The sequence below is a fragment of the Drosophila suzukii genome, chromosome 2R (genome assembly GCF_043229965.1).
Source record: "Drosophila suzukii chromosome 2R, CBGP_Dsuzu_IsoJpt1.0, whole genome shotgun sequence".
NCBI lineage: Eukaryota > Metazoa > Arthropoda > Insecta > Diptera > Drosophilidae > Drosophila > Drosophila suzukii.
Genome location: NC_092081.1, coordinates 21661758 through 21686298, shown reverse-complemented (window position 1 = coordinate 21686298; position 24541 = coordinate 21661758). Strand labels below are relative to the sequence as shown.

The 24541-nt window shown below is 41.3% G+C and overlaps 6 protein-coding genes across 7 annotated transcripts; 4 read left to right on the top strand and 2 right to left on the bottom strand.

The window, feature by feature from the left end:
* Positions 1 to 780: 780 nt before the first annotated feature.
* On the top strand, positions 781 to 13841 carry wun (wunen). Of its 2 annotated transcripts, none has more exons than XM_017075070.4 (7): positions 781 to 1000; positions 4707 to 5186; positions 9923 to 10074; positions 10414 to 10632; positions 11599 to 11778; positions 11850 to 12026; positions 12378 to 12526. In XM_017075070.4, the coding sequence occupies exons 2-7, from the start codon at positions 4910 to 4912 to the stop codon at positions 12444 to 12446; spliced, it is 1074 nt and encodes a 357-aa protein (XP_016930559.2). In that variant the 5' UTR covers positions 781 to 1000; positions 4707 to 4909; the 3' UTR covers positions 12447 to 12526. The 2 variants fall into 2 exon arrangements, with proteins under 2 accessions (XP_016930559.2, XP_016930558.2); XM_017075069.4 differs by lacking the exon at positions 12378 to 12526 and adding an exon at positions 13308 to 13841 and having other exon boundaries at positions 782 to 1000.
* Positions 13842 to 14309: 468 nt separating this feature from the next.
* Positions 14310 to 14903, top strand: LOC108008687 (dolichyl-diphosphooligosaccharide--protein glycosyltransferase subunit 4). The gene is made up of 3 exons (XM_070994658.1): positions 14310 to 14418; positions 14604 to 14716; positions 14788 to 14903. The coding sequence occupies exons 2-3, from the start codon at positions 14616 to 14618 to the stop codon at positions 14807 to 14809; spliced, it is 123 nt and encodes a 40-aa protein (XP_070850759.1). The 5' UTR covers positions 14310 to 14418; positions 14604 to 14615; the 3' UTR covers positions 14810 to 14903.
* l(2)k10201 (lethal (2) k10201) lies at positions 14759 to 15602 on the bottom strand. The gene has a single exon (XM_017072579.3). The coding sequence runs from the start codon at positions 15551 to 15553 to the stop codon at positions 14900 to 14902; it is 654 nt and encodes a 217-aa protein (XP_016928068.2). The 5' UTR covers positions 15554 to 15602; the 3' UTR covers positions 14759 to 14899.
* Positions 15603 to 16076: 474 nt separating this feature from the next.
* Positions 16077 to 18467, top strand: Non1 (nucleolar GTP-binding protein 1). The gene is made up of 3 exons (XM_017072101.4): positions 16077 to 16242; positions 16367 to 16641; positions 16705 to 18467. The coding sequence occupies exons 1-3, from the start codon at positions 16195 to 16197 to the stop codon at positions 18338 to 18340; spliced, it is 1959 nt and encodes a 652-aa protein (XP_016927590.1). The 5' UTR covers positions 16077 to 16194; the 3' UTR covers positions 18341 to 18467.
* A 204-nt stretch (positions 18468 to 18671) lies between these two features.
* ODA-Dnal1 (Outer dynein arm dynein axonemal light chain 1) lies at positions 18672 to 19576 on the top strand. The gene is made up of 3 exons (XM_017075257.4): positions 18672 to 19033; positions 19096 to 19207; positions 19274 to 19576. The coding sequence occupies exons 1-3, from the start codon at positions 18882 to 18884 to the stop codon at positions 19574 to 19576; spliced, it is 567 nt and encodes a 188-aa protein (XP_016930746.1). The 5' UTR covers positions 18672 to 18881.
* A 327-nt stretch (positions 19577 to 19903) lies between these two features.
* On the bottom strand, positions 19904 to 24515 carry l(2)03659 (lethal (2) 03659). The gene is made up of 9 exons (XM_017075254.4): positions 24363 to 24515; positions 24204 to 24289; positions 23825 to 24133; positions 23560 to 23768; positions 22019 to 23508; positions 21474 to 21943; positions 21158 to 21423; positions 20022 to 20951; positions 19904 to 19960 (listed from the first exon to the last, which is right to left on the bottom strand). Exons 1-9 carry the CDS (start codon positions 24437 to 24439, stop codon positions 19904 to 19906), a joined length of 3894 nt encoding a protein of 1297 aa, XP_016930743.2. The 5' UTR covers positions 24440 to 24515.
* Positions 24516 to 24541: the final 26 nt, after the last annotated feature.

The following is a 24541-nucleotide window of genomic DNA, read 5'->3' as shown; positions in this document are numbered from 1 at the left end:
GAAGTTATTGATCGTTTCTATAAGGTTCGTGTAAAACTTATATGATTAGCGGTAAGCGATTTTTTTGGCACCCCGAATGTAAGAAATTAAAATATAATAAGCACTAAAATGTTTATGGTGTTTATGAAAGAATTTATTCTGAGAATTAGAAAACACGAAACTTTTTATTTATTCCTCATAAATCGTTTGTGACATCCCCGTATATTAAAAATGAGGAAAAATATGAATGATTTTTGGCCACCTGAAAGAATTATATCTGACAAATAATAAAGCGAGAAAACATTAATATATATTTTAAAGAACAACGCAACGCCCATTATTGGGTGTTTAGAATAATAAAACTTAATCCTCTAACTCATACGAAGCTTTTCAATTTTAGTGATCAGTACTCTCTCCAAATTCATTATTTTCAGTTATTTTCTTTCCTCTATTTTCTATTGGTATACATTTTTTAAGCATTTTAGAGAGTACTTTGAGAATTTTGGTTTTAATAACTCTTTTATTGTTAAGGTAATGTTAGTAGTTGCAGAACTAGAACTAGTCCTAAAATTCCCGTAAGACTTTCTCCTCCACCCTTCACCCTCCATTCTTCTTGTTCTAACTTTCTTTGTAACTATGAAGATAACTTTTCCGTATTGTCCTTTCTTGGACCGATTCCAAATTCCGCCTTCGTTCATAGACAACCCGAGAGAACTTTTCCACTCTCACCATGATATTTCGCTCTTTTTCGCCTGACAAACAAGCAACAGCAATCTTATCTCAGTTCACTTTTTCCAGCGGGCGGGTTCGGTTCGAATTGTCAGTGTCGCTCGTCCATTAAACCAAAACAAAGTGCGAGTACGGGAATCGGGCGTATATAAGTACTCGTATAACCCTTAGCCATTGATACTGAATCTGGTGAACACATCTCTTTGCGTAACAAAAACAAAGCCACATATAACTATGACGGAGCAATCAAGGCTTGCCTAAAAAACTTTCGCAACTCGGTTATTCGGTAAAGGTAAATTAATTAAACAAAGACCGTGTTTATTTGTACTTAGCAAAATGAATGTGGATATATCTTTGGGATTTAATCGATTTGCTTGGCCGGCAAACAAAAAGTGTCTGTGGAGCCTCACAAATTGATGGTCACATAAACAAATTGCGAAGAGTGTTTTCAGGTGGAAAGGGAAATTGCGTGGGTGTTTTTCGTTTGGCTTAAAATCGATTTTCCGTCCCACAAATGGATTGCGTTCTTCCATGGTCAAGGTTGTTGTTGTTCTGGTTGTTGCAGAAATTAATTCCATACACTTATCCGAAAAATCAGCCCATTGAGTTCGCGGAACCATCTGACCGATAGCTTATCAATTGTTAAAACGCAAAACGCAATTTATGGGAAAAGCAGCATTCGGCTTTTCATGGTTATTGGGCTTTATTGGTTGATCCCACGTCCGATTTTACCATTATCGGCGAGAGTTTTCCGCCATTTAGATCCCATCCCAGAATTCTGGCATCTGGCCAAGTTACTAGCTCTTACAGAATTATTTCCGAACCGAACTGATATTCGCATTTGCCTTATAAAATACTTTGCATTGTTCCTGCCGCAATAAGTCCATCAATCAAGTGGGCTCTATTATTCATATGTAGAATTTTGAATGCTTTTGGCGTATAATTTTTGCACACTTTTTGGGGCAATTTGTAAATATTTATAGTGCAAATGGTTGCACTTGGACAGCTTTTCTTAGATTCTGAACATGTTAATGAAGAATATTGGAAAAGAATTTTGAAAAACATTTTTGGTTTTCATCATTATGAAATGTGTACCTTTATTTTGTTTTTGCATATTAAAGAACCGCTTAAAGTTATGTAAATATTAATAGAATCTAAATTTAGATGTCAGCCTAAGCAATCTGTCCTTAACTTATTGGTTTCAATACGCAACATTTCTTACCCATTCGTATTGGATTTCGTTGTCGAGCGCGTGTAAAATGTTGGCAAACTTCTGCTGATCTCAGCCGGAATGAAAATGCATTCAATAATAATCGTTAGCAAAGCAAATAAACAAGCATTTTACATACACCGATGGGTTGGTTGAACTTGAGACCACGGGCAGCGTTTCAGGTGTCGATTTTCCTTCCTTCTCGTCGACAAGTTGTCTGCAAGGTGGCCCCCTTGAAATCGAACCCCTTAGTCTTGGATAATGAAATTGTTGCTCCTCTGCAAAATAATGTTTTCGTGCATGAAAAGAACGCGTACACCACCCTTTCCTTATTCAATCCGAAATCTTTCGCGTGCACTTGTTGGATTTTTAATGATGCTGCCTGGCGCCTGTTGTTTATGTAAATTGTGAAGCATTTCATTTACCGATATGCATATTTTTCGAATTTTAAATTATTTTTCCATCTCCGATGACCTTAATTTGCGTTGAGATATTCCAAAAAATGACATTCGATTCGAGGGAGGGAGGGCTGCTCAGCTTGTGGTCGTTGCCCCACAAAAGTTAATCGTTCGTGTCTGAAATTAAAGTGATGAGGAGGAGGATTTGGGGGGCTTCAGCTGCTTTGGAATATCATGATTTTATAATTACTTGTAATGCCGGGTTGAACTGACACGTCCTGAGACATGATAAACTTTTCGAATTAATCTGTTTGTGGTGTTAAATTAAACGTTGAGACGAAAATACAATTTGAAAAGTCATTCAATGAAATATTCAGCAGGATTCCATGTAGTATACCCTAAAGTATTTTAAAGTGAGTGCAAATAAACAAACCAAAACACCACAAACCAAACTATGGACTTGCTGCCAAGGGCTACACAAATAGATTGATCTACTTTGGAAGAAAACGAAATGATCGGGCTACGAAATGTTTACTCAAATCAATTTATTAAACAATAGTTTATGTCGACATTTAAATTATTTACCAACCCAAATAGGTTACTCAACTGAAATTAGTTAGTCATAAATCGTTGCCCCTTCAACTGCGCTGATATCATACCTATACGTATACCACCTATCTTTTTTATCGCTGTCACAGTTGAATGCTAGCGATAAGATAGTGCAAAGATTTGCAGATATAAAGCAAGATTAATCGTTCATTAATGGGTCAACATGTTCGACGCCCCTGCAACATGCAGGCTATTCTTAGCTTGATTAATACGCTTTTTATTTCCGGGAGCCAAGCTGACAATTAAAAAATAATCTCAAAGCAAGCAATCTCAAGTGCGTGGAAGCACGCTCTTCAATCCATGTTCGATAATATCGCGGTATTATTCTGTTCTCTTTTTTATTTTTTAATTAAGACGCTGCCTGCTGTTTTGTCATTCGTTCAAAGAGGGGATTGGGGTTAGGAGGGAAATAAATAACATTGATCAGAAGAATCTGAATCTCTAGGCTCTGGAGACCCGGGCCGGCATAAAATTACAGCAGAGGAGTTGAGGATCGCTTGCTATCTATAAATAGTCGTTGCCCGATCGAAAGCATTGGCCCGGTTGCCTTGGCCTGGCCATAATCGAGACTGACAACTGCAATTCCTCTCATCCTCCTCGTTTTCTGTTCTGTAGTTCCTTGCTCCTTCATCGCTGAAGTACTGACTGACGTTTGCCACTTTTCGAGTTGTGGTTTGTCAAATTAGGGCCTTGTTGGACTCCAAGCAGCTTGCAGAAAGATCTATACTTGGTCATTATAACGCCCCGTTGATGGTCAAGTTGATTGCACAAAATTATACAAGTTCAATGGGCACTAGATGAAGAAACGGGAATGGAAAGAATTTATGCAGGATAGTTCGACAGTGGGACTTCTATGGTTAAAATTTCTTTTGTGATTTTTTGTTAAATTCGAATAATAAAGTTATGACATGAAATATAAAGTTGTTGGTAAACCTAGCATTCAAAAACATTTTGATTAAAAGTCTAGAGTAAAAAAAAATATTGTATGTTTCATAAAATATATTGAAATTCGTGGAAGGCACTTAATCAGCATGAGCGTATTTTTAACTAAATTCTTTGTGTATAGAATTTTAACGAAAAAAATGTATATGGTATTCATTCCTTAAAAAATAAATGTTTTTTAATAATATTTTACTTATAGAAAATTTAAAAACAAGTAACATTATACTTCATTTTCAAATTATAATATAATAAACTATGTTCTCCAAACAAAACATAGAGAAAAGAAATGAAAAAAATTTGAAAATTTATTGCACTTGGAAAAACTTAAAGTCGAAAAGTGTTTTCGGAACCCTTACTTTCGTAGCATACTCTTTTAATTAAACATTTTGCAGAAGATTTTACTTTGTACATGTGTATGTACACATATTTATATTGTTACCACCTTATAAGGAGTCCTTAATGAGATCCTTAACAAATTATCTTTAAGTTTAAACATCAGAAGTCTGACTGTAGCGCCAAAGTCCATTAAAATACCATTCAAGGGTGAAAAAATGGAAAGTTTATTGTTCATTTGAACGACGTCACTTAACCCATTTGAGAGTTGTCGTCTATTCACTGCCACTTGAGTGCTAATAAATCATGGGATTCTTCAATCAGCCATTTAAAAGACGCGTCTTTGTGACTCAGGAAAAGGGGCAGGGGCTGAAAAAAAACGCGTCACAACCTCTGTCTGTCTTTATCGCCAGGGAATCCTCGGCTTATTACTCACACTCACCCCCAGCACTATTCAAAAATTTCATTTATTAATTTATCTTTATGTTTTCTCCTCCATTCTGCAGCTGAAGAAGATTCACCCCAGTGATACAATGACGTAGGGGAATACATAAAACCCGATTTTGATTTGCACCTAGTGCTGCTCTTAAGCTCAAGTTCACTGCCAAGCACCCAGAAGAGAAAGAAGAAAGAGAGAGCGCGAAAGCTTGAGATTGAGCTTGGAGCTTTTGCAAGGGGCACCTACAAAACCAGAGACGTGAGAATTATAATGAGTAACGAAACTTCATCCAGCGAGACAACACCGCTCCGGCGGCCGGAGACCCAATCACCTTATAACGTGGCCGAAAGCGGGCGACAGACAACGGTTAACACCACCCACACCCACGGTAACGGCAACAACAACAACTACGGTGATTCGGTGGAAGTGCGCCTGCAAGAGGGAGACAGAGATAGCACGCAACAGCAGCAACAACAAACTATTACCATGGATACCAACAAACGAATTCTCTGCCGCGTGGGCTTGGATATTTTAATCTTGCTCTGCGGTAAGTAAAAATTCCGAAAGTTACAACTCCCCCTTGAAAAGCACACCTGTTCACCTCCAAACTCAATGCGAAATTTCAATCGCATCAAGTTATTTACACTATACGCGGTGTTTATTTTCATTCGCAATGTTTATTGTTTCTTCTGTCTGCTTCCATCTCACTCGCACACCCCTGGTTTTATGTAATTGCAAAAGCTCAGTGGCTCTTTCGCTCTATTTCTGCCGCTCTTTTCAGTAGATTCTCTTAGAAGAATCCGATTTTGTTTAGGAATTACATAGTTATCTTATAAGTAATGTGTAGCGAAACCAATATAGAAACCCCTAATCGGTGACTCAAGCCTATATTTAGTTAAGTATTTTCCGGTTTATAAATAAAAACATAATATTTGTTATTTGTCATCAATAATATTATATTATGCCTCATTATTTAAATATGTTTCTTTATAACTTTTAAAAATAACTAGTCAGTATTATCAACAAACCCTCTTTGTCTCATCTTACTAATCTTGTTTTTAATGAATAACAATAAGGTTTGGTTGCTATTTTTAAAGACGAAATGTTATTATAATAATATTTCCAATAGATAACGAAGAATATTTCACTGTGTGAGCTGTTTTTAGTTTCCTGCTTGCCTTACCTTTATTTTTATTTGCTGTGCAAACAAAGGCAGCGACAGTTAAATTGTGTCAGGTAAAGGTGGACAACCTGCAGTGGCTGACTGTTGCATTCGATTGGGGGAGTTACACAATTCACACAATCAGCAGTTTTTACTTTTCATTAAACTTTATCAGCATTTTGCTGTGCAACTCTATAAAGTTGAGAAACCAATATGAAATAAAAAACTGAAGTTATGGGAAAAAACTGTGTAAGACCTGGAAATAATATCCCCAAGAAAGTATAGATAACATCAATACGTTGTAATGACCTTCCCATTGTTTTTATTTTTTTGTTTTTTAAACCGAATAGTAAAGCTTTTTCCCGGTCCCCATAGAGACCTTCTTCATATGAGAACCTTTATCTGAATTGTGCCCTCTGAATACTTTGAAATTCCGCCGTCAATAGCTTGCATTGAATCGGAACCGGTTTACCTGAGAATGTTCGTTATTTCACTTTGCTGATTAGCTTACCTGGCTGACTCATAAAGCACCACCTTATTGTAGCAGTGGCATTTTGTGGATCTTTGCAATTGGCACTACTTGAAAACAATCTTGGGTCGCCATATTTGAGCAACTGATATGAGACGGCTACCATAAATAGTTGATCGTTCTGTTTTGCCAATTAACCAAAGACCTCGCACCGAATTTACGACTATATTATTGGTGTAGATTGGCGCCATGTTCTCAAGGATTAAATACAACAGCATATTTACTTTTTCTTGGCATAACAGCATGACACATATTTTGGACCAGGTAACCAACTTTCGCGTTATGGTTGACTCACCTTAAGCGCCATTAATATCCAGGCGGTAAGCCAAAATCCCAAATGAATCATCAGCAATATCCCCTTTCTTAACTGCGGAAAAAATCAGTTCTAAAAAAGTAGACTAATCTGTATATTAAAAGATAAGAGACAGTAATAAACTTTTGGGCTAGTATCCTAATCTAAAACTCGTGCCGTGCGCACATTGCACGTTCCCATAATCAAAAAAAGTTTCCATCGATTTGTCAACAATGTGCTGAGTAAGGCGCCCTGAAGAGTTCTGTGAATATATTAAAAAACTTGGACAGAGTATCGATCTGTTTCCCGAATAAATTCTAATTAGTTAAATCTGTTATAAAATGTCTTAGGACTGTATCTGACAAAAGAATCTAGGAGGCCATTCTGTGGGCCATTTAAAATTCGTGTTTTTAGTGGGTCGAGATTAGTTTGCCATGCCGCATCTATCGGATGCATCTAATGGCCTTTCCGCCGTGTGCGCTCGTCTGTCGACGGCTAATTTTTGGGTGTAAATTACTTTTGACGCTAGGCAAACGCTGATAAAGTGATTTTCTTGGCAAGGGGGTGACGAGAGTGTCGGTGGCACTTAACCAAACAAATTCTTCGGGCTCCGAAGAAACCCCAAAACTTCAGAAACTCCGTTTGACGTTAATTGAATGCGAACGAGCTGCGGCACAAACTTCTTCGTTCTCTGCTTCTTTCACCTTTCTCCTTGAGGTGGAGTCATTAAACCCATAAAATATATACACAAATGCATATCGGAGGTCGTCTTCCAGATTTTTACCCCCGACTATCCATGCACTTCAATAATTTATCGAGCGTGATTGCGTGTGCGTGTTTGCTTTTTGGGGGGCGGAGAAATTCTCCCATTCAGTTTGACCAAAACTAAGTAGAAAGAATAATATTTATGCAATGCATTTCGGGCTTGAGGCAATTGTTGGATCATTGTTGTTGTTTACCTTCTAGCCAACAACAAATATAGCCCAAAAAAGAGAGATACAGATACATATGTGGCCACAATAGATGGAAACGAAGATACATGGGGCTGCCAAGATGGATGTTGATTTTCCATGTGTTTTTTGCGCTACAATTCCCGGGACAAAAGTAATGAACATTTAATTGCCAGCAGAGCTCATGACTCATGACCTGTCAGTGGAGGAAAGGTTCGGATCGGATTGGGAATCGAAATCTTTACCTGTGTGACACCTTTTGTTTTTCGAGAAATCTAGATGCGGGTGACCTGGGAAGATTCCTGGTAATAATCTTCGGTTTCTTGGCAGCCATGAAATTGCCAAAACCCGCATCAATAATTTTCATTTTTTAAAGGACTGTATCTGATTGACTTGCCTTTGTCCTTGGTCGATCGAATCAATTGAAGAGGTTAAAGTTCGACTGCTTCTTCAGTCATCCTTAATCTGTTCGAATGGCGAAGTTGTCTTAAAGTCTTTAAGTTCATCTCTGGGCACTAATTGCCTTTAATTTGACTTCCGTCATGTCTAATTAATGCGGCAAGTGCTAGTCAGACGCTTTTAATTAGATGCTGCCCCGTATTTGAGGTCAGATTTCAGTAAAGAGGCTCTTCTTTTCTTTGCCTGCAACTCGGCAAATAGATACTTGGATAACAAGAGATAACGTGCTAAGAGCAAACATTTGGTAACTTGAAAGCAGGCCGAGCGGCACTTGCAGCATCCGAAAGATACAAAGATACAAAGATGCATCTTCAGCGTAGGCCGGTGGCTTTTGAGGCCAAGGAAACGGTTAAAGAAAGCGGCGGCGAAGTACTGATCTTTTACAGAAATCTGATTGTTGAGCAGCCTGAAGTGGGCGTGTTTACCTCTTTGTTTAACAAACAATTTGTTTATGCTGCCCTCTTCGCTGTTGGTTCAATTAGACCAGTATATCTGCGGAGCAGGCGGCGTCTTTATGATTAAAATGAACTTGACACCAAATGGACAGCATTTGGTTCGTATTGTTTGCTATGAAAGTGCGACATAGGTGCGTTACAATTCGGTTGAATGCAGTCCCCATTCGAAAAAATTAAATTAAACATTTCCGCTGAAGGTACAGCTCAGCTCCCATATAATAATTTTTAAACGGCTTATGTCACCCTCATAACAAGAACAGAAACACGCACAAAACCATCACTGAAATTGTTTTGTTTTTTCTGCCATTTAACACAATTCTTCCCTTTTCATTTTTTCCATTTTCTAATTTCACTTTATCAACGTTAAGTTCGAACTATGTAGGTAATCTCTTGCTTATGTAGATCAGGCTAGACACTTTCATTTTCCAAGCCTCGAAGTCATAAAAACATTTTAGTGCTACCGGGTGGTTGGCAGAGGATTAGGGATCTATCTGGGGATCGAAAAAAGGAGGTCTCCTAAGGCCAACAATGGGCCACTTGCTGTTTGTAATATGACGCTAATCTCTGCAAGAATTCCAGCTCTATAACTTTCCCAGCCGCATCAGTAGCAGTCGGCGATCGTTAAACATCTTCAGACAATGCCACTGATCTAGATTTTGGGACCTGATGCAGCTGCAGGAAGAATCGAATGTTATTAAGGGAGAGGGGTCTTGGGATCGAAAGATGCGGCATTGTGTCACCCACCTTTGTGGGACCTCAAAGATCACCATCTCTATTCACCCTGGCAAAAATAAAGAATGCCATTAAACTGCAGACAAGTCGCCATCGAGTACTGGCTATATGCACTTCACTTCCATATCCTACATATTTCTAGCCTAATGAGCACTTCAGAACTCAGAACTTTCCCAATTTTCAACGCCTCGCTGACTTGGGCCAGTTCATCGACATCTCTAGAGTTCTGTGCCGCCTGCAGGTAGTATGCCTCATTGCAGAAGGGCAATTAGGCAAACTGGAGCGTTGGAGCCAGGGCTAATGCAGTTTTAATTATGCACTAGATAAATGTTCTGCGGAGTAAAACAAATAAAGAAGCCCGGGAATGTTGAGACAGGCAATCAATCAGCATGTACGCTTCACAATTCCTATGGGTTATTATTAATGGCAGCGAATTTTCAATTAGACAGGCCAAAAAGTCGCTGACAGATTTCCCTAGTCGGAATTATTTTATGATCCCCAATTGAAACCCCGCACACGTTCGCTTGTCACTGGGAATCTTATCGCTGGCTTAGACATATCATAAGTCAATAGGGTTTCCGTCAATCCCCCCGACAAGATAATGTCACAGCACTTAGGGCCCGATGACCTACTAAGATGAAGGGGGGTGGAAAATATATATTGATAAATGAGTGGTTTTTATAATTTTCTACTTCTAATTTCAGTTGGCTTTCCCATACTGCTGTTTTTCCTGCTGGGCGATCCCTATAAGCGGGGTTTCTTCTGCGATGACGAGACGCTAAAGCATCCGTTCCACGATTCTACGGTCCGGAATTGGATGTTATACTTTATTGGAGTGGTGATACCAGTTGGCGTGGTAAGTGAACGGGCTGAATGGGGTGGGTGTTTGATGGACAGCCAGAAATTGTGTCAAGCAGCTGTCTGATACTTGAGCGAAGATTGCGCAATCGCCTCAAGTTCAGTTGTCGGCACTATGGAGCTATGATGCAAGATACACATACCACATGCATGCTCCCAGTGTCCACATGTCGGCAATTAAAACTAGAGCAACATGTGTATGGCCCTAATTGGCCTAGAAAAGATATTCGGCCCATTTCGGATGCTATAAATATTTGCATGCGCGCCCTTAAGACTTCCAGGGAAAAGGGTTCAGGTTTAACGATGTGCTAACTCACGGAACTCACTCCCATTTCAGATAGTAATCGTAGAGGTGATAATTTCACAGAACAAGGCCAAACAGGATAATGGCAATGCCACCAGTCGGCGGTATGTCCTTATGAACCACGATCTGCCCGACTGGCTGATCGAGTGCTACAAGAAGGTCGGCATCTATGCATTCGGCGCCGTTGTCAGCCAGTTGACCACGGATATAGCGAAATACTCCATCGGCCGGCTGCGTCCCCATTTTATGGCGGTAAGTACACATATCTGCGTGTCCGTGGTTGGCAATTCCACAGCGGTATCCCCGTTCTGACATTGCCAATTAATTTTAATCTGCAACATGTGCAGCAAGACAGGCGACACTGACAGCGACAACGAAGACAAATCCAATATCGAAGTAGGAGACGGACTGGTACAGGCGGTTCGGAGACAATGTCAAAAACACACACGATGTGGGGAAAGGTTATTAATAGGACTGGGCTAAAAGGGGTTGGATGGCAGTTGGTTGCAATGCGTTAAGTGTAATACCCTATCTAAGAAGTATAGTTCTAGTAATACTCTGATAATGGGGTTACTCGAAATATATAACATAGTGAAGCCCTTTAAAATCAGTTTGATGATATAATATAAATTAAATATCTTTTTAAAGTAGTTAAAAACATATAATACTAAATAAGTCGATGTTTATTACAAGATTAAACTTTGATATTATACATTTAGGTACCAAACGAAAGGAATCTGTTTCAGTGCTTTTTAGATCTGTTTATTTACAGTTCGTCAGGGTATTTCAGATTTCCATCAACCCCGAATTCCCAGATCACTTGCTTTGTTTATTTATGATATTTTGACTGGATGTCAGACAATTTCATAAATATTCGCGGCGGCAAGTGGCTTGTTAGCTTGTTATCGTGCGCCTCATTTGGGGAGATGGTATAGGGATTGCTGTAGGGATCGGTATAGGGATAGCTATAGGGATCACTTTAGAAGGGGAGCCGCCGCACAGAGCCGCCCTATTGTTTAGTGAAATGCGGCAACCATGCAGAAAATGCAATGCAACTGCAGCTGTTGCCTCATTTTGAGCAGTCAGCTCTCTAATTTGCGGCACATGTAGCGCGGAGTAGCCCCAGTGGAGGCTCCACAAATAAGCCCTAAGCAGCTTAAGTCCAAGTCATCGTATCGCTGCTCATGCCACCAATACCTTCCTTCCTGCCGCCCACAGGTGTGCCAGCCCCAGATGCCCGACGGCACCACCTGCGACGATCCCATCAATGTGGGGAAATATATCCAGGAGTTCGAGTGCAAGGGAGTCGGCTCGTCGGCGCGCATGCTCAAAGAGATGCGGCTCTCCTTCCCCAGCGGCCACTCCAGCTTCACCTTCTTCGCCATGGTCTATCTGGCGGTAAGTCCATTGTTATAGTCACACGATCCGGGGCCTCATTGTTTCTCCATATATGTAATTCCATTTTGCAGCTGTACCTGCAGGCACGCATGACCTGGCGGGGCTCCAAGCTGCTGCGTCACCTCCTCCAGTTCGTGTTCATCATGGTGGCCTGGTACACGGCTTTGAGCCGCGTCTCGGACTACAAACACCACTGGTCCGATGTGCTGGCAGGATCGCTCATTGGCTCTGCATGCGCCTTGGTTGTGGTAAGTAACGCCGTCTTTGAAGATCCCATTTAAATCAGTGCAGTTTTCAATTTAAATACTGGATGAATACATTCTCGAACAACTTATCAGAAGTTACATCATCCACAAAAATATCCTGCTAACTCATTTAACATTAAATTGTTTCAATCATTTTAAAATCTTAAAATTATATCAACCTTGACATATACTCTTCTAAAAACCCTTAGGAAAAATATATTGTGCTCGAAAGCTAGAAACTTTTTATCCCATTTAATGATATTCATCCTTTTTACCTGTCCCAATTCTTGGTTCTAGACCTTTTAAGCGAAATTTGCCAAACATTCATTTGCAACACTTCCATCATCTTTTTAGAGCTACGGTTTGCCCAAGAGTTGGTTCAATTTTCAAACAGTTTGGCCCGCCAAAAGCAAGGCTAAGTGATCGAGGAGCACAGACAGAATCAGCTTATGACATTGTAAAAAAGATTAGCAATTAGCAATTAAAGCATCACAAATTCTGCATACCCCGACTATTCATTATTAACCTGGTGGTGGCCATTAGCCTTAATTGAACTGCGGGATACGTTCTCCAAATTGGCAGAACTCAACACCTAGCCGTGGCTCCTCTGCCGTTGCGTGTGGTGCCAATCAATGCCATCCGCAGCACGAAACCTTGTTTCCAGGTCGGGTTGACTTTTCCACCCAGCTGGCCATGCAGCTGTCCAGTTGTAATTTCACGCTTCACCAGGGATAGGGGGTATTTCCAAGGGGGAGGTCATGTACACGATCATATTCTAAAGCGATTCAATTAAAGAGATATGAAGGGGTAAGGAAGCACCAACGCATACTTTTAGGATCACTTGTTTAATGTTGCAGAGGTTCTTCTTAAATTTGTAAAGATCTATTCTGATCAGTAATATTTGTAATGTATTTGAGTTTAACTTTAAGCTTGGGATCTTATTTTTACCTATACAAAACATTCTTACCCATAAGTAATGACTAGGGAAATTAAGTATAAATGTAAAAAAAGCATTTGCTCTAAATTTAACGGGTAGTTCCAAATGAAACAAGCGGCCTTTATCAACGTTCCAGGGAAACTGATAAAAATAAATATTTTACTAAATATTTAATTCCCTTTGATAAGGTTAGAAATTTGTACTACAAAAGTATGACTTAAAATTTTGAGATATGAAATATGTGGATGCTTTTAACTGTTTTACTGATTAAAATGTGAACGAATTTTAAAAAGATTTTTCCATTTATTTTAATACATTTTGTTCATTTTACGTATTTTTACTTGCAGGCCAATTTTGTCTCGGACCTATTTCAAAAGCCCAACACGAAGCCATATTTGGCGCGTACAGTGCAAGACATGAATGCATCCACGCCCCAGGGAATTACTATTACTTCAAACTAACCCCCAGGAGAAGTGCACCATAGTAACTACAAATTCCATGAGTTGTAGCCGAGGCTTGGACCGTCAGCCTGGAATTCTATCGGAACTACTTTATCGGGACAGTGAAGCCAAGCTTTGCAAAGCTCCTATTTAATTTATTCCTGTAATGGCATTTTAAGAACTCTGTGAGTGTGCATGAGTGTGTGTGTGCTAGCTAAGAGAACACTTAAATGTCTTTTTTAATTTTTAAGCTAGAGCAATTGAGAGATATGTGTATGATGGTAATTACTGTACAATACTAAACAATTTTAAACTGACGCAACAATTTCCACAAAACAAGTGACCTTTACAACAGAGCAGCACAAGAAATAAATGGAAGCAATAAGTATTATGTAAACTAAGACATAAGCCTTAAATAAGAAAATATATTTAAATAATTTATAAGATGACTATAAAATGTGTTTTAGTTATAATTGCAACAAGTTTGAATTGCGCTAAACGTTTTCAATGCAAAAAAATTTAGAAATGAAAAACAGTGCACACTTTTTTAATGAGTAGTAAAATAATTTTTAAATAAAAATGCTGAATTTATGTCTGAAAGCAATAAACATGATTGATTGTTTAAAAATAACATATTCGTTTAATTAAATAAAAAAAAACAAATCCGAAACTTATAGTTTTTATATTAGGTAGATGGTTTAAATGGATCTTTTTTGCAACATATTGAGGCCTGTGTAAAAGTAATTTTCCATACGTGTTTTGGGCTTTGAACTTAGTTACAGCCAGATTTATTTTCAGACCAAAGAAATTAATTAAAACTATTCGTTGACTTTTATAAATTTAAAATAAAACTTCATGAGCCATTTGTGGAATAACCTTACTATTGTTTTGGTATATTTAGTATGTTTAAAAAGTTTAGTAACTGCGTGGGACCTTTTGGTATATTTTTCTGGTCTACGCACGGTCACCCTAGATTATTTGTACACAATAAAAACCGGCTCGTTTTTCGCTGAAAAAGGTAAAATACTTGAATTAAAACAGGAAAAAGGGACAATTTGAGTAGCTCCCAGGGCAACGAAGAAGGTCCACCTTCCGCTGATCCTTAATTGGGAGAGGAATTACCAGAAATACTTGAAGTTTACGCCCCGCACCCATGACGTGTCACTCGCCCACTTGGTTCTAATTGATTAAAAACCTTTTTAGACATTCTCCAAAATGATCACCGACGTGCAATTGGCCATTTTCTCCAACGTCCTGGGCGTCTTCCTGTTCCTGCTGGTGGTTGCCTATCACTATATCAATGCTAATACCGGAAAGTAAGTAATCCACAGGGAAGAAGAAGAGAATGCAGCCGGGAATCAACAATAAAACTCAATTTTATTTACAGGCCCAGTGCCAAGGCAAAATGATCTACCATGTTTCCGCTAACAGACTAATGTAGTTGTACCAGGATAATGATAATGCTGCTTCATTCGCAAAATAAATAGTTGTATAAATATCTAATCCAAGATATCGTTGATAGCATCCTTCATGGATTGGACATCATCGAGGGTTTCGCCAGATTTTTGGGCCTTGCGAGAATAGAAGGTCCTGTGTGTTTGGTGGCCAAAACTAAAGGCCTTGATATAGGGCAAACTTCTGGTCTCCGCGGGCACCTCGTCCACTTCCATGGAATTCGTTTTGCTTTTGGGTTTACGCTTTTCCTTGGCTTTATCCCTGCCCTGATCGAACCGATAGTTGGCAGGAAACTTGTGCACTATTATACAGTGATCCTTGCGCTGCCGAGGGGTATGAAACTTGGTGGTGCACTCCTCCAGGAAGCAGGCAAACATGGGCTTATCCCCTCGATCCACGCTGGCGGCGAAGTAGAAGTCGTGCTGCTCGGTGATGTGCAAATCCAGTAAATGGGCCGTGGGCAACATCCTGCGACATTCCGCGCAGCTGTACGATTGCTCCTTGTCACTGATTTTCACCGCCTTCTCCTGGTCGCCCACTATATCATCAATTTCCACGAGAACTCCTAGTTTCTTGAACGGCGGCAGGCTTGGTGAGGGTGGATCGGTGGGTTTTATAAACCCCGCTGGCGTCTCGCTTAATATCTTAGTTATTTGTTCTCTGGAGAGAAACACAGATCCCACAGCATCCGAATCCATTTTGTTTTTGTTCCCAAATTGTTTTGTTTTGGTTCCTACGTGTCGATTAAGATGTTCCCACTGGCTTGTATCATGGCAGTGGAATCATTACTTTATTATTTATTTATTTTTTTTAAAGTTATATATAATAGAAAATGTATATATTGTTAAAGTTTAGCTTAACTTATTGATAAACCTATAGTTTGTTTTAACTTCGCATAAAAGTGCAGTGGGAGATAAAAAAGATTTACACTTGTTGCTTCTATTGCAAGAAGTACATGGAAATTTTCATTGTACAAACTTTTTTTATAATAAATAAATTTTGAAAATTGGCTCAAAATTGTTTAGTTCGAGTTAAAAATGGTACAGCTTATCTGAATCCATTATTTTGTCAAAAGTAATTTTCTTTATTTTTGTATTTATTTATTAATAAATTTGTTCAGTGGAAACATTTCATTTGCAAAGGATTTTATGCCACATCGTCAGATTGAGAAAAACAATCATAAACAGTGGCAACCTCGGCATGCACATGTGAACGTGAACTGGTTCCGCCCAAGAAACGGTTCTTTTTGGAATACGAAGCTGACACCGCGTGGTGTTTTTGCTGTCGATTCCCTTTTATTTTCCTTTCATCGCTTGGAAAATAAACAAATCCTGTCAAGATGAGTCTGTACAACTTCAAGAAGATCATGGTGGTTCCACCAGCCAAGGTAAGTGTCCCCGGGAAGCCCCGTCCAGCGGAGCACCCCTTGTAGCACCAACATAACCTCACTGCAGGTGTTTACCAAATGCGCAATATGTAAATAATACCATGGATTTATCCTTTCCTTTCAGGACTTCATCGACATTATGCTGTCGAAGACACAGCGTAAGACCCCGACAGTGGTTCACAAGGGCTACAAGATATCCAGAATTCGGGCGTTCTACACCCGCAAGGTGAAGTACACGCAGCAGAACTTCCACGATCGTTTGTCGCAGATCATTCAGGATTTCCCCAAGCTGGACGATGTGCATCCATTCTACGCCGATCTGATGAACGTGCTGTACGACAAGGATCATTACAAGCTGGCGCTGGGTCAGCTGAACACAGCCAGGCATTTGGTGGACAAGTGAGTGTCCTAAAACGACCTCAGAACCAGTGTTTCATTATTAATATCGATTCTTTTTTTCAGTGTGGCTAAGGACTACGTCCGCCTGCTGAAATACGGAGATTCCCTGTACCGCTGCAAGCAGCTGAAGAAAGCGGCTCTAGGTCGCATGGCCACTATCATGAAGCGACAGGCCTCCAACCTCACCTATCTGGAGCAAGTGCGTCAGCATCTCTCGCGTCTGCCCACCATCGATCCCTACTCCCGTACCATCATCATTTGCGGCTTCCCCAATGTGGGCAAATCCTCGTTCATCAACAAGATCACCCGTGCCGATGTGGAGGTTCAGCCCTACGCCTTCACCACTAAATCCCTGTATGTGGGCCACACAGACTACAAATACCTGCGCTGGCAGGTTATCGACACACCCGGAATTCTGGATCATCCTCTGGAGGAACGTAACGTGATCGAAATGCAGGCCATCACTGCCTTGGCCCATCTGCGCGCCTGTGTCCTGTACTTCATGGACATATCCGAGCAGTGCGGTCACTCCTTGGAGGAACAGGTCAAGCTGTTCGAGAGCATCAAGCCTCTGTTTACCAACAAACCCCTGATCCTGGCCATCAACAAGATCGATATCCTGACTCCAGAGGATTTGCCAGAGGAGCGCAGGGAGATCATTACCAAGCTGCAGGAGGACAAGAACATACCCGTGATGCTCATGTCCACCGTTCAGGAAACGGGTGTCATGGAGGTGAAAACCGAAGCCTGCGAGCGTCTGCTCTCCTACCGCGTGGACCAGAAGATGCGCACAAAGAAGGTGGACAACATCTTGAACCGCCTGCACGTGGCCATGCCAGCGCCGCGAGATGACAAACTTCGTGAACCCTGCATCCCAGAAAAGGCATCGGCCCGCCTCCAACAGAATGCCGAGAAGGCGGAGCGCAAACGCAAGCTGGAGAAGGAGATCGAGGAGGAGATGGGCGACGACTACACGCTGGACCTCAAGAAGAACTACAGCGAAATCCCCGAGGAGGAGCGCTACGATGTGATTCCAGAGTTCTGGCAGGGACACAACATTGCCGACTACATCGACGCCGACATCTTCGACAAGCTGGAGGAGCTGGAGCGCGAGGAGGGTCTGCGGGAGGAGAGCGGCGTCTACACAGTGCCCGATATGACCATGGACGAGACGCTCAAGGAGATCCGCGAGATGGCCAAGCAGATCCGAGGCAAGCGCTTCGAGTTGCGGGACGAGAAGCGACTGTCATCGCGAAAGAACAAGCCGGTCATCCCACGAAACAAGCAGCCGAAGGTGCGCGACCGTTCTGTGCAGAAACTGGTGTCGACGATGGAGGGTCTGGGTGTGGACATGTCCGGCAGCGAGAACGCCAACTTCACCAAGTCCGTGGTGGATTTGCGCCGTGGCCAGGTGGCCGTTGGCTCCAAGAAGGTGCCCATGCAGCCGCTGCTCGACAAGGAGTCCTCGGCGGTGGTCAGGAAGACTGGTCTGCCACTGAAGCGGGCGCCGTCGCGCGACTCGCTGGGCATCAAGAATCTGGCCATCCGCAAGAAGGCGCAGATCATGGCCAAGCGGGATATTGCCAAGAAGGTCACAAGCAGGGGTCTCAAGGGAGAGGCGGATCGCTTCATCGGCACAAAGATGCCCAAGCATTTGTATTCCGGCAAGCGTGGAAATGGCAAGACGGACCGTCGTTAATTGCCACAGCCCTAGCTGGTTAAGTGATTCTACCTGGTGGGTCTGCCCGCCCCTCTGTATAAACTAAGCGATGTATCTTTATGCCCCTTTAACACTTTGAAATACAATATTGTATTTTTACAAAACATTTTGGTGGCTATTCTATTGGGGTCAACAGTTAAGAAGTCATTCTCAGGAATGGCAAACAAGTAAAACGCTACAAGATTTAACTAATATTAGCTTTTAGTGAGGAAAGGAATCTTATAATACAGCTAGTTTGTAAAGGATTATAGCTGACTATTATAAATTTAGAAACGTAAGTGAGAAATCGTAACAAAAGACTTCTTTCTCAAATTATATTATCCTTTGTCTATTATGAAGAAAGTTCCAGAAAAGGGTGATTACCTCAAAGGAATGTTCCGCATTTGTTGGTGTTCAGCAAAAACAAAGTTTGCCTCTATTGATACTTGTTCCTTCCTTGGTTCACCTTGGCAACGAAGAAGTTTGTTTAGTTTTCACCAATTTTCTTGCCCATTGGGTAAAAGTTTTTCGATGCAGCAGCATGTCCAAAGCAACCACAATTAAGGAGGCACTGAAGCGCTGGGAGGAGCGGGAGCAGCAAAATTCCCTGACGGCCAAGAACATTGATCTGCAGTTCCAGTGGCCGCCCATCGAGAAAATGGACAGCACATTGGGCACGCTGGTGCAGTGCGAGTAAGTTTAATTTAAACTATTCTTTGGGAAGGCCCAATGACCAATTTATTTTCCTTTTTAAGGAGAATCAGCATGTCCACTAATATGATTGAAAAGATATTCGGTTTATCGGGCATGAAGTGCCTCAAGGTATTGTCTTTATCTCGTAACTACATCAAGCAGATTTCAGGATTGGTAAAGAGAACATAGGTAAAATTCTTAAAAATTATATAAGTAACTATGTAGTGAATGTTTTTTTAGGAAGCTGTAGCGGAAACGCTGGAGGAGCTGTGGCTCAGCTATAACCTTATAGAGAAAATCAAAGGTTTGACAGGATTAAAATGTCTAAAAGTTCTCTACATAAGCAACAATTTGATTAAGGACTGGTCAGAGTTTAATCGCTTGGCTGAGATCGAGTCTCTCGAAGATCTAGTGGTGGTGGGGAATCCCCTATCCGAAGGATTAGACGAACCTTCTTGGAGGGCCGAGTGCATCAAGAGGTTGCCCACCATTCGTAAGCTCGACGGAGAACCTGTAGTGCTCAATGAGGAGCCACAGCTTTAAAGTTTTATTAAAAGAAAAACTGTCTGATAAGCTTTGATATTATAGAAAACGGGTAACCATAAAATTAATGTTATTAACAAATCATAAATAAAGGTGTACAGTATTTTAATGTTTTTTGAATTGACGAAATATTAGAAGAGAAGAAATGGAAGAAGTACCATTTCTCAATATAAACTGAACACTATTCCATGGTAAAAATGATACTTAACATGTTAACCATGTGAATATCATATTGATTCTTTCACTTTTGTTTGTTAGGTACTTAAACTAATGGTTACAGTATAAAAAATCGACCACAAGTCCCTAAACTAAATTCATAAATATAGTTTACAAAAAAGTAGATTCTTTTGTGGAAGGACTGTGGATATGGGCGGTTTCGAATGCCTGAAATTAATAATTAAGATTGGAAACAAATAATTGTTAAGCAAATTAAATGTCAACGTACCTTTTGAGCGATTTTCAGTAGACCTACGTAAGTGGCGTGACCCGTTTTCTTGACCATGTCATGGAAGACGGTAGAATTCTTATCTGTCAACAGCTCATAGGGCGTTCCAAACTCCACAACTCTTCCAGCATCCATGACCAGGACCTTATCAGAATCCATGATTGTGTGCAATCTATGGGCTATCGTTAACACTGTGCACTCCTTGAACTTCTCTCGAATAGTGCTTTGAATGAGGCCATCCGTCTGGGGATCCACATTGGCCGTGGCTTCGTCCAAGACAAGAATCCTATTATTTCTTAGAATGGCCCGTGCCAAGCAGACCAACTGGCGCTGACCCACGCTGAAGTTGGTTCCGCCCTCGTTGATTTTGCTCTGCAGGCCACTTGGAAGATTTGCCACCAGATCCTTCAGCTTCACCTCCTCCAGCGAACTCCACAGCCTCTCATCGGTGTACTTGTCGAAGGGATCCAAGTTGTATCGCATTGTGCCGGAGAAGAGAACGGGTTCCTGGGGTATAATTGAGATCTGGCTGCGCAGGTCGTGCAGACCCATCTTGCTCGTATCCATCGTGTCTATAAGCACGGATCCCTCGTTGTAGGACAGCCGGAAGAGGGCGTTAATCAGCGAGGATTTACCCGCCCCAGTGCGTCCCACGATGCCCACCTTTTCCCTCGGATTTATGACGAAGCTGAGAGACTTCAGCACTTTCTCCGCCCTCGGATCCGGCGTATAGCGAAGACTCAGGTCATCAAACACTATTTTTCCCTGCTCTGGCCAGGAATTGGGTGGCTTCCTATCCACCGGCGCTTCAAGTGCTTCTTCAGGCTCAATGTTCTCGTACTCCACCACCCGCTCCACAGCAGTCATTGTGTTCTCCAGCTCGGCGGATTGACGTACTCCCCACTGGACCAGGCCCATTAGTCCCAAGGCCTTAAGGAAAAAAAAATATTTGAAAATCAAGAAACAATTTTCTTAAATCAAGAACAATTATTTCAAAATCAAGATAAAATGTTCCCAAATCATGAATACTCTTTTTATATTTCCGATTTTTTGTTTTAGAATTCATCTTCGTTAATTAGGAATGTTTTTTTCTTGATTCAAGAAAAACTGTTCTTGAATAAATTCCTTACTCTTACCTGAGTTATGGCCAGGCCAACTTCAGCTCCATTGTTCGGAGGAAAGGCAAAGAAGCTGAGCGTAATGATCGCTATGTAAATCACACATAAGCATTCCATCCAGTAACCAAAGGCACTCGATGTACTAATGGACATGTAAAGTGCCGAGCTGTGCATATCCTGGAAGTTGTCGAACTCCATCTCCAGGATCCTCTGAGCTTCGAAAGCACGGATGGTTGACAAGCCGGTCAGGGAAGCAGACAAATGGGAGTAGACTGGAGACCGACCTGTACCAATATTAAAATATTAAAAAATAAAAAAAAAAATTAATGCTTACTTATAGCTTCAATTCGCTTCAAATCCCTCGAAGTTTTGAGATAGAAATTGCGTAGCTTATAGAATATTACGGTCAAAATAGATGTTGGAACCAGCAACAGAGGGTTGACAATGGCTATAACGCAAATTATTCCAGCCAACCAAAAAATAGTCTGTAACAAATCGACTATCAAATCAGGCAGTTTTTCGTCCACTTGGCTTATATCCTTGGAGAACCGATTCAGAATGCTTCCGTGTTCATGCGCTCCAAAGAAATCCATGGGAGCTCGAGTGATGCCAACGAAAATGGAGTTGTGGAAACGAATGGATGCTTTCTTGGCCATATTATATATTAAAATCGAGGACGTCAAGGTCATTAAAATGGAAAACAATATAATCAGTGTGAATATGTTTATATCCATTCTTTTGGAGTTCATAATCCCCAGAACTTCTGTTTGGTTTTGGATAGCAGCATTGCTGTTCTTGGTGACCCTACAAAATATATATAATTAAATTTGCTAGCTTATAGGGAAAAGATATAGGATAGGTACTCAATGTTGGACCTACCAGTAAGTTAAGAAGTAGTCTCCTCCCGAAACTAAAATCTGTGCCAGAAAAGAGCAGCTCATGATGGTTAAGAAAGCTAGCAATCCACCGCCTGCTTGAAAGTACTTCTTGTATAATTCCAGACCTATGCCACCTGACTCTTGGCGCTCCTTTATGATGTTTTTAGGAATAGAATCGTCGACGGACTGTAAAGATTTCTGGATGATTTCTGTTGGGGATTTTCTACAACTATCCTGATTCTTCTGTTCTTCATCTTCCTTCCCCGCTTTGCCAAGTATGGTGACAAAGTCGAGGCCCGTTTTAAGAAGCGACTGGTAGGTGCCCACAGCCCTAATTTCTCCCTTCTCCAAGATCACTATCTGATCGACCATTTGCAAAAACTGCTGCTGATGAGTAATCAGAACTACAGTGCTTCCATTTAGATGGCCAAGCACGCATTGCTCGAAAAGATGGCGGGCCACATTGGTGTCCACTGCGTTAAGAGGATCGTCTAGTAGGTAAATGGAGGCCTTCCGGTAGACAGCCCTGGCCAAACTGATCCTGGCCCTTTGGCCACCCGATAGGAAGGCTCCGCGCTCTCCAACTATGGTTTTATCTTTAAGAGAAAGCTGCTCGAAATCGCGCTCCAGGGCACACTTTTTTACTACATCCTCGTAGCGCTGGCGGTCCATGGGCTGGCCAAAGAGAATATTCTGGCGAATGGTACCGGAAAAGAGCCACGGCTCTTGGGAGGAGTAAGAAACAATACCATTCACTTTTATCTGGCCGCACTCTGCTTTCAGCTCACCTAGAATGGCCTGGATAAGACTGGATTTCCCCGATCCCGTGGCTCCCATGATGGCCACTAAAGATCCGGTCTGAATTCGCAGATTTAACCCATTAAGTGTGTAGTCTGGACATTTAGGATCCCATTTGCCCTTGAGTCCGGTGATGGAGACGGCAGTATTTTGGAGAACAGATGTGGGATGCTCCTTATCTTCTGTCATCCTTGGTCGTTTATGAACCTCCTCGGATTGCATAAACTTATTCACACGCTTAAAGGAGGCCAGGACTTGGGCCGTTTGTATGATGGCTGCTGGAAAATATATGGACATGGCGGTCAGCAGTACGTTGTAGTAGGCGGTTATAAGAAAGGCCACTTCCGTTGTGAAAAACTGTTCCAAGATCACGTAGCCCACCAAGCTGAGGAAGATGGCCACGCGGGAGACAATGATTCTGCAGGTGAAGCGAAAGCCCTTTACGTACTGTCCTTGGCGAATGGAGCTCATCTCCTTCTTGCGAGCCAGGGCCACCATCTTTTCAAAGGGCAGTTCCCAGGCGTACATCTTGAGCACTCGAATCCCAGAGATTATTTCATTCACCATACGAATCCGATTGTCCGTTCTTTCTGCAGCTTTTAGATGTAGGTGCCAGGTCTTTGTGCCCAGAAACATTTGCAGAGGTATGAGAAGTAGCATAAAGATCATACCAAACACTGCAGCAATTCCAATCTGCAGAGGGAATTTTAAAATATTTTTTCAGGAAGCTACAGATCCATTTACCTTCTGGTACATCAGGTATGTGATCAGCAGAACTTGAAGGGGCCCCACCCATAAATAGTGTACTGTGTAGACTCCACTATCCAAACGGGGTATATCGTTGGAAATTAGGTTGACCACATGACCGGAAGTCGTCTCGCCTAAAGCTCTCTTGCTCAAACGAAGGGCCTTTCGGTATATCAGGCTGGTCATCGCCACCCGCATCTTAAAGCCTACAAAAATTAAAAAGTTTAAAGATATTATAGCTATGTCTACGTATTAGACTCACACGCATGATGAATGCCGAAATTGGCAGGTGCTATGATCATCAGGCTTAGCATACTATTTAGGATCAGTGCAATGGCATAAAAATAGCCCATCACTACAGGTTCTGAGTCGCTTGAGAAGTACGAAATAAGCTTTACCAATAAAATAGGCTGAAAAGTTCTTAGTCCCAGCTCCACTAGGAAAAGTGCCAGTCCAGGGAATCCAAGTTGCCAGCCGAAAGCACGAAGAACAGCTCTCAACAGTTTCGGATTTCCCTTATCATTTTTAAGTTCTCGGTCCCAAGAGGCACACAATTTATTGCCAAGAGTATCTGAAAAAGTTGGACAAGTTTATAATCGATAGTGTTTTTGGCAGATATATGTAATACGCATTAGTCATACCTGATTTATGTTCCGCCAAATGTCTGTAGAGGTCCTTTGCATCTAAGGTTTTTCTAGATCCCTTTATAAATATGGGTATGGTATACCTAATTTGTTTTTTAACAATTGTAAGCTTACCTCAAGCTTTTCAATAAACTTGTATAGTGCAAAATTCCTTACCAAAACCATGACGCCACAATACAATTCGATCGCTCTCGAGGATTTTCCTGCAGGTCTTCAGTCTTTCCCGAATGCATTTCATCTGACAATACAGAGCGGAAAAAGTGAGCATGACACCTGCTTCTTCAATTCACTGTGACTTTTATGATTAGTAAAATTAGTCACAGCATGGCCAGGTT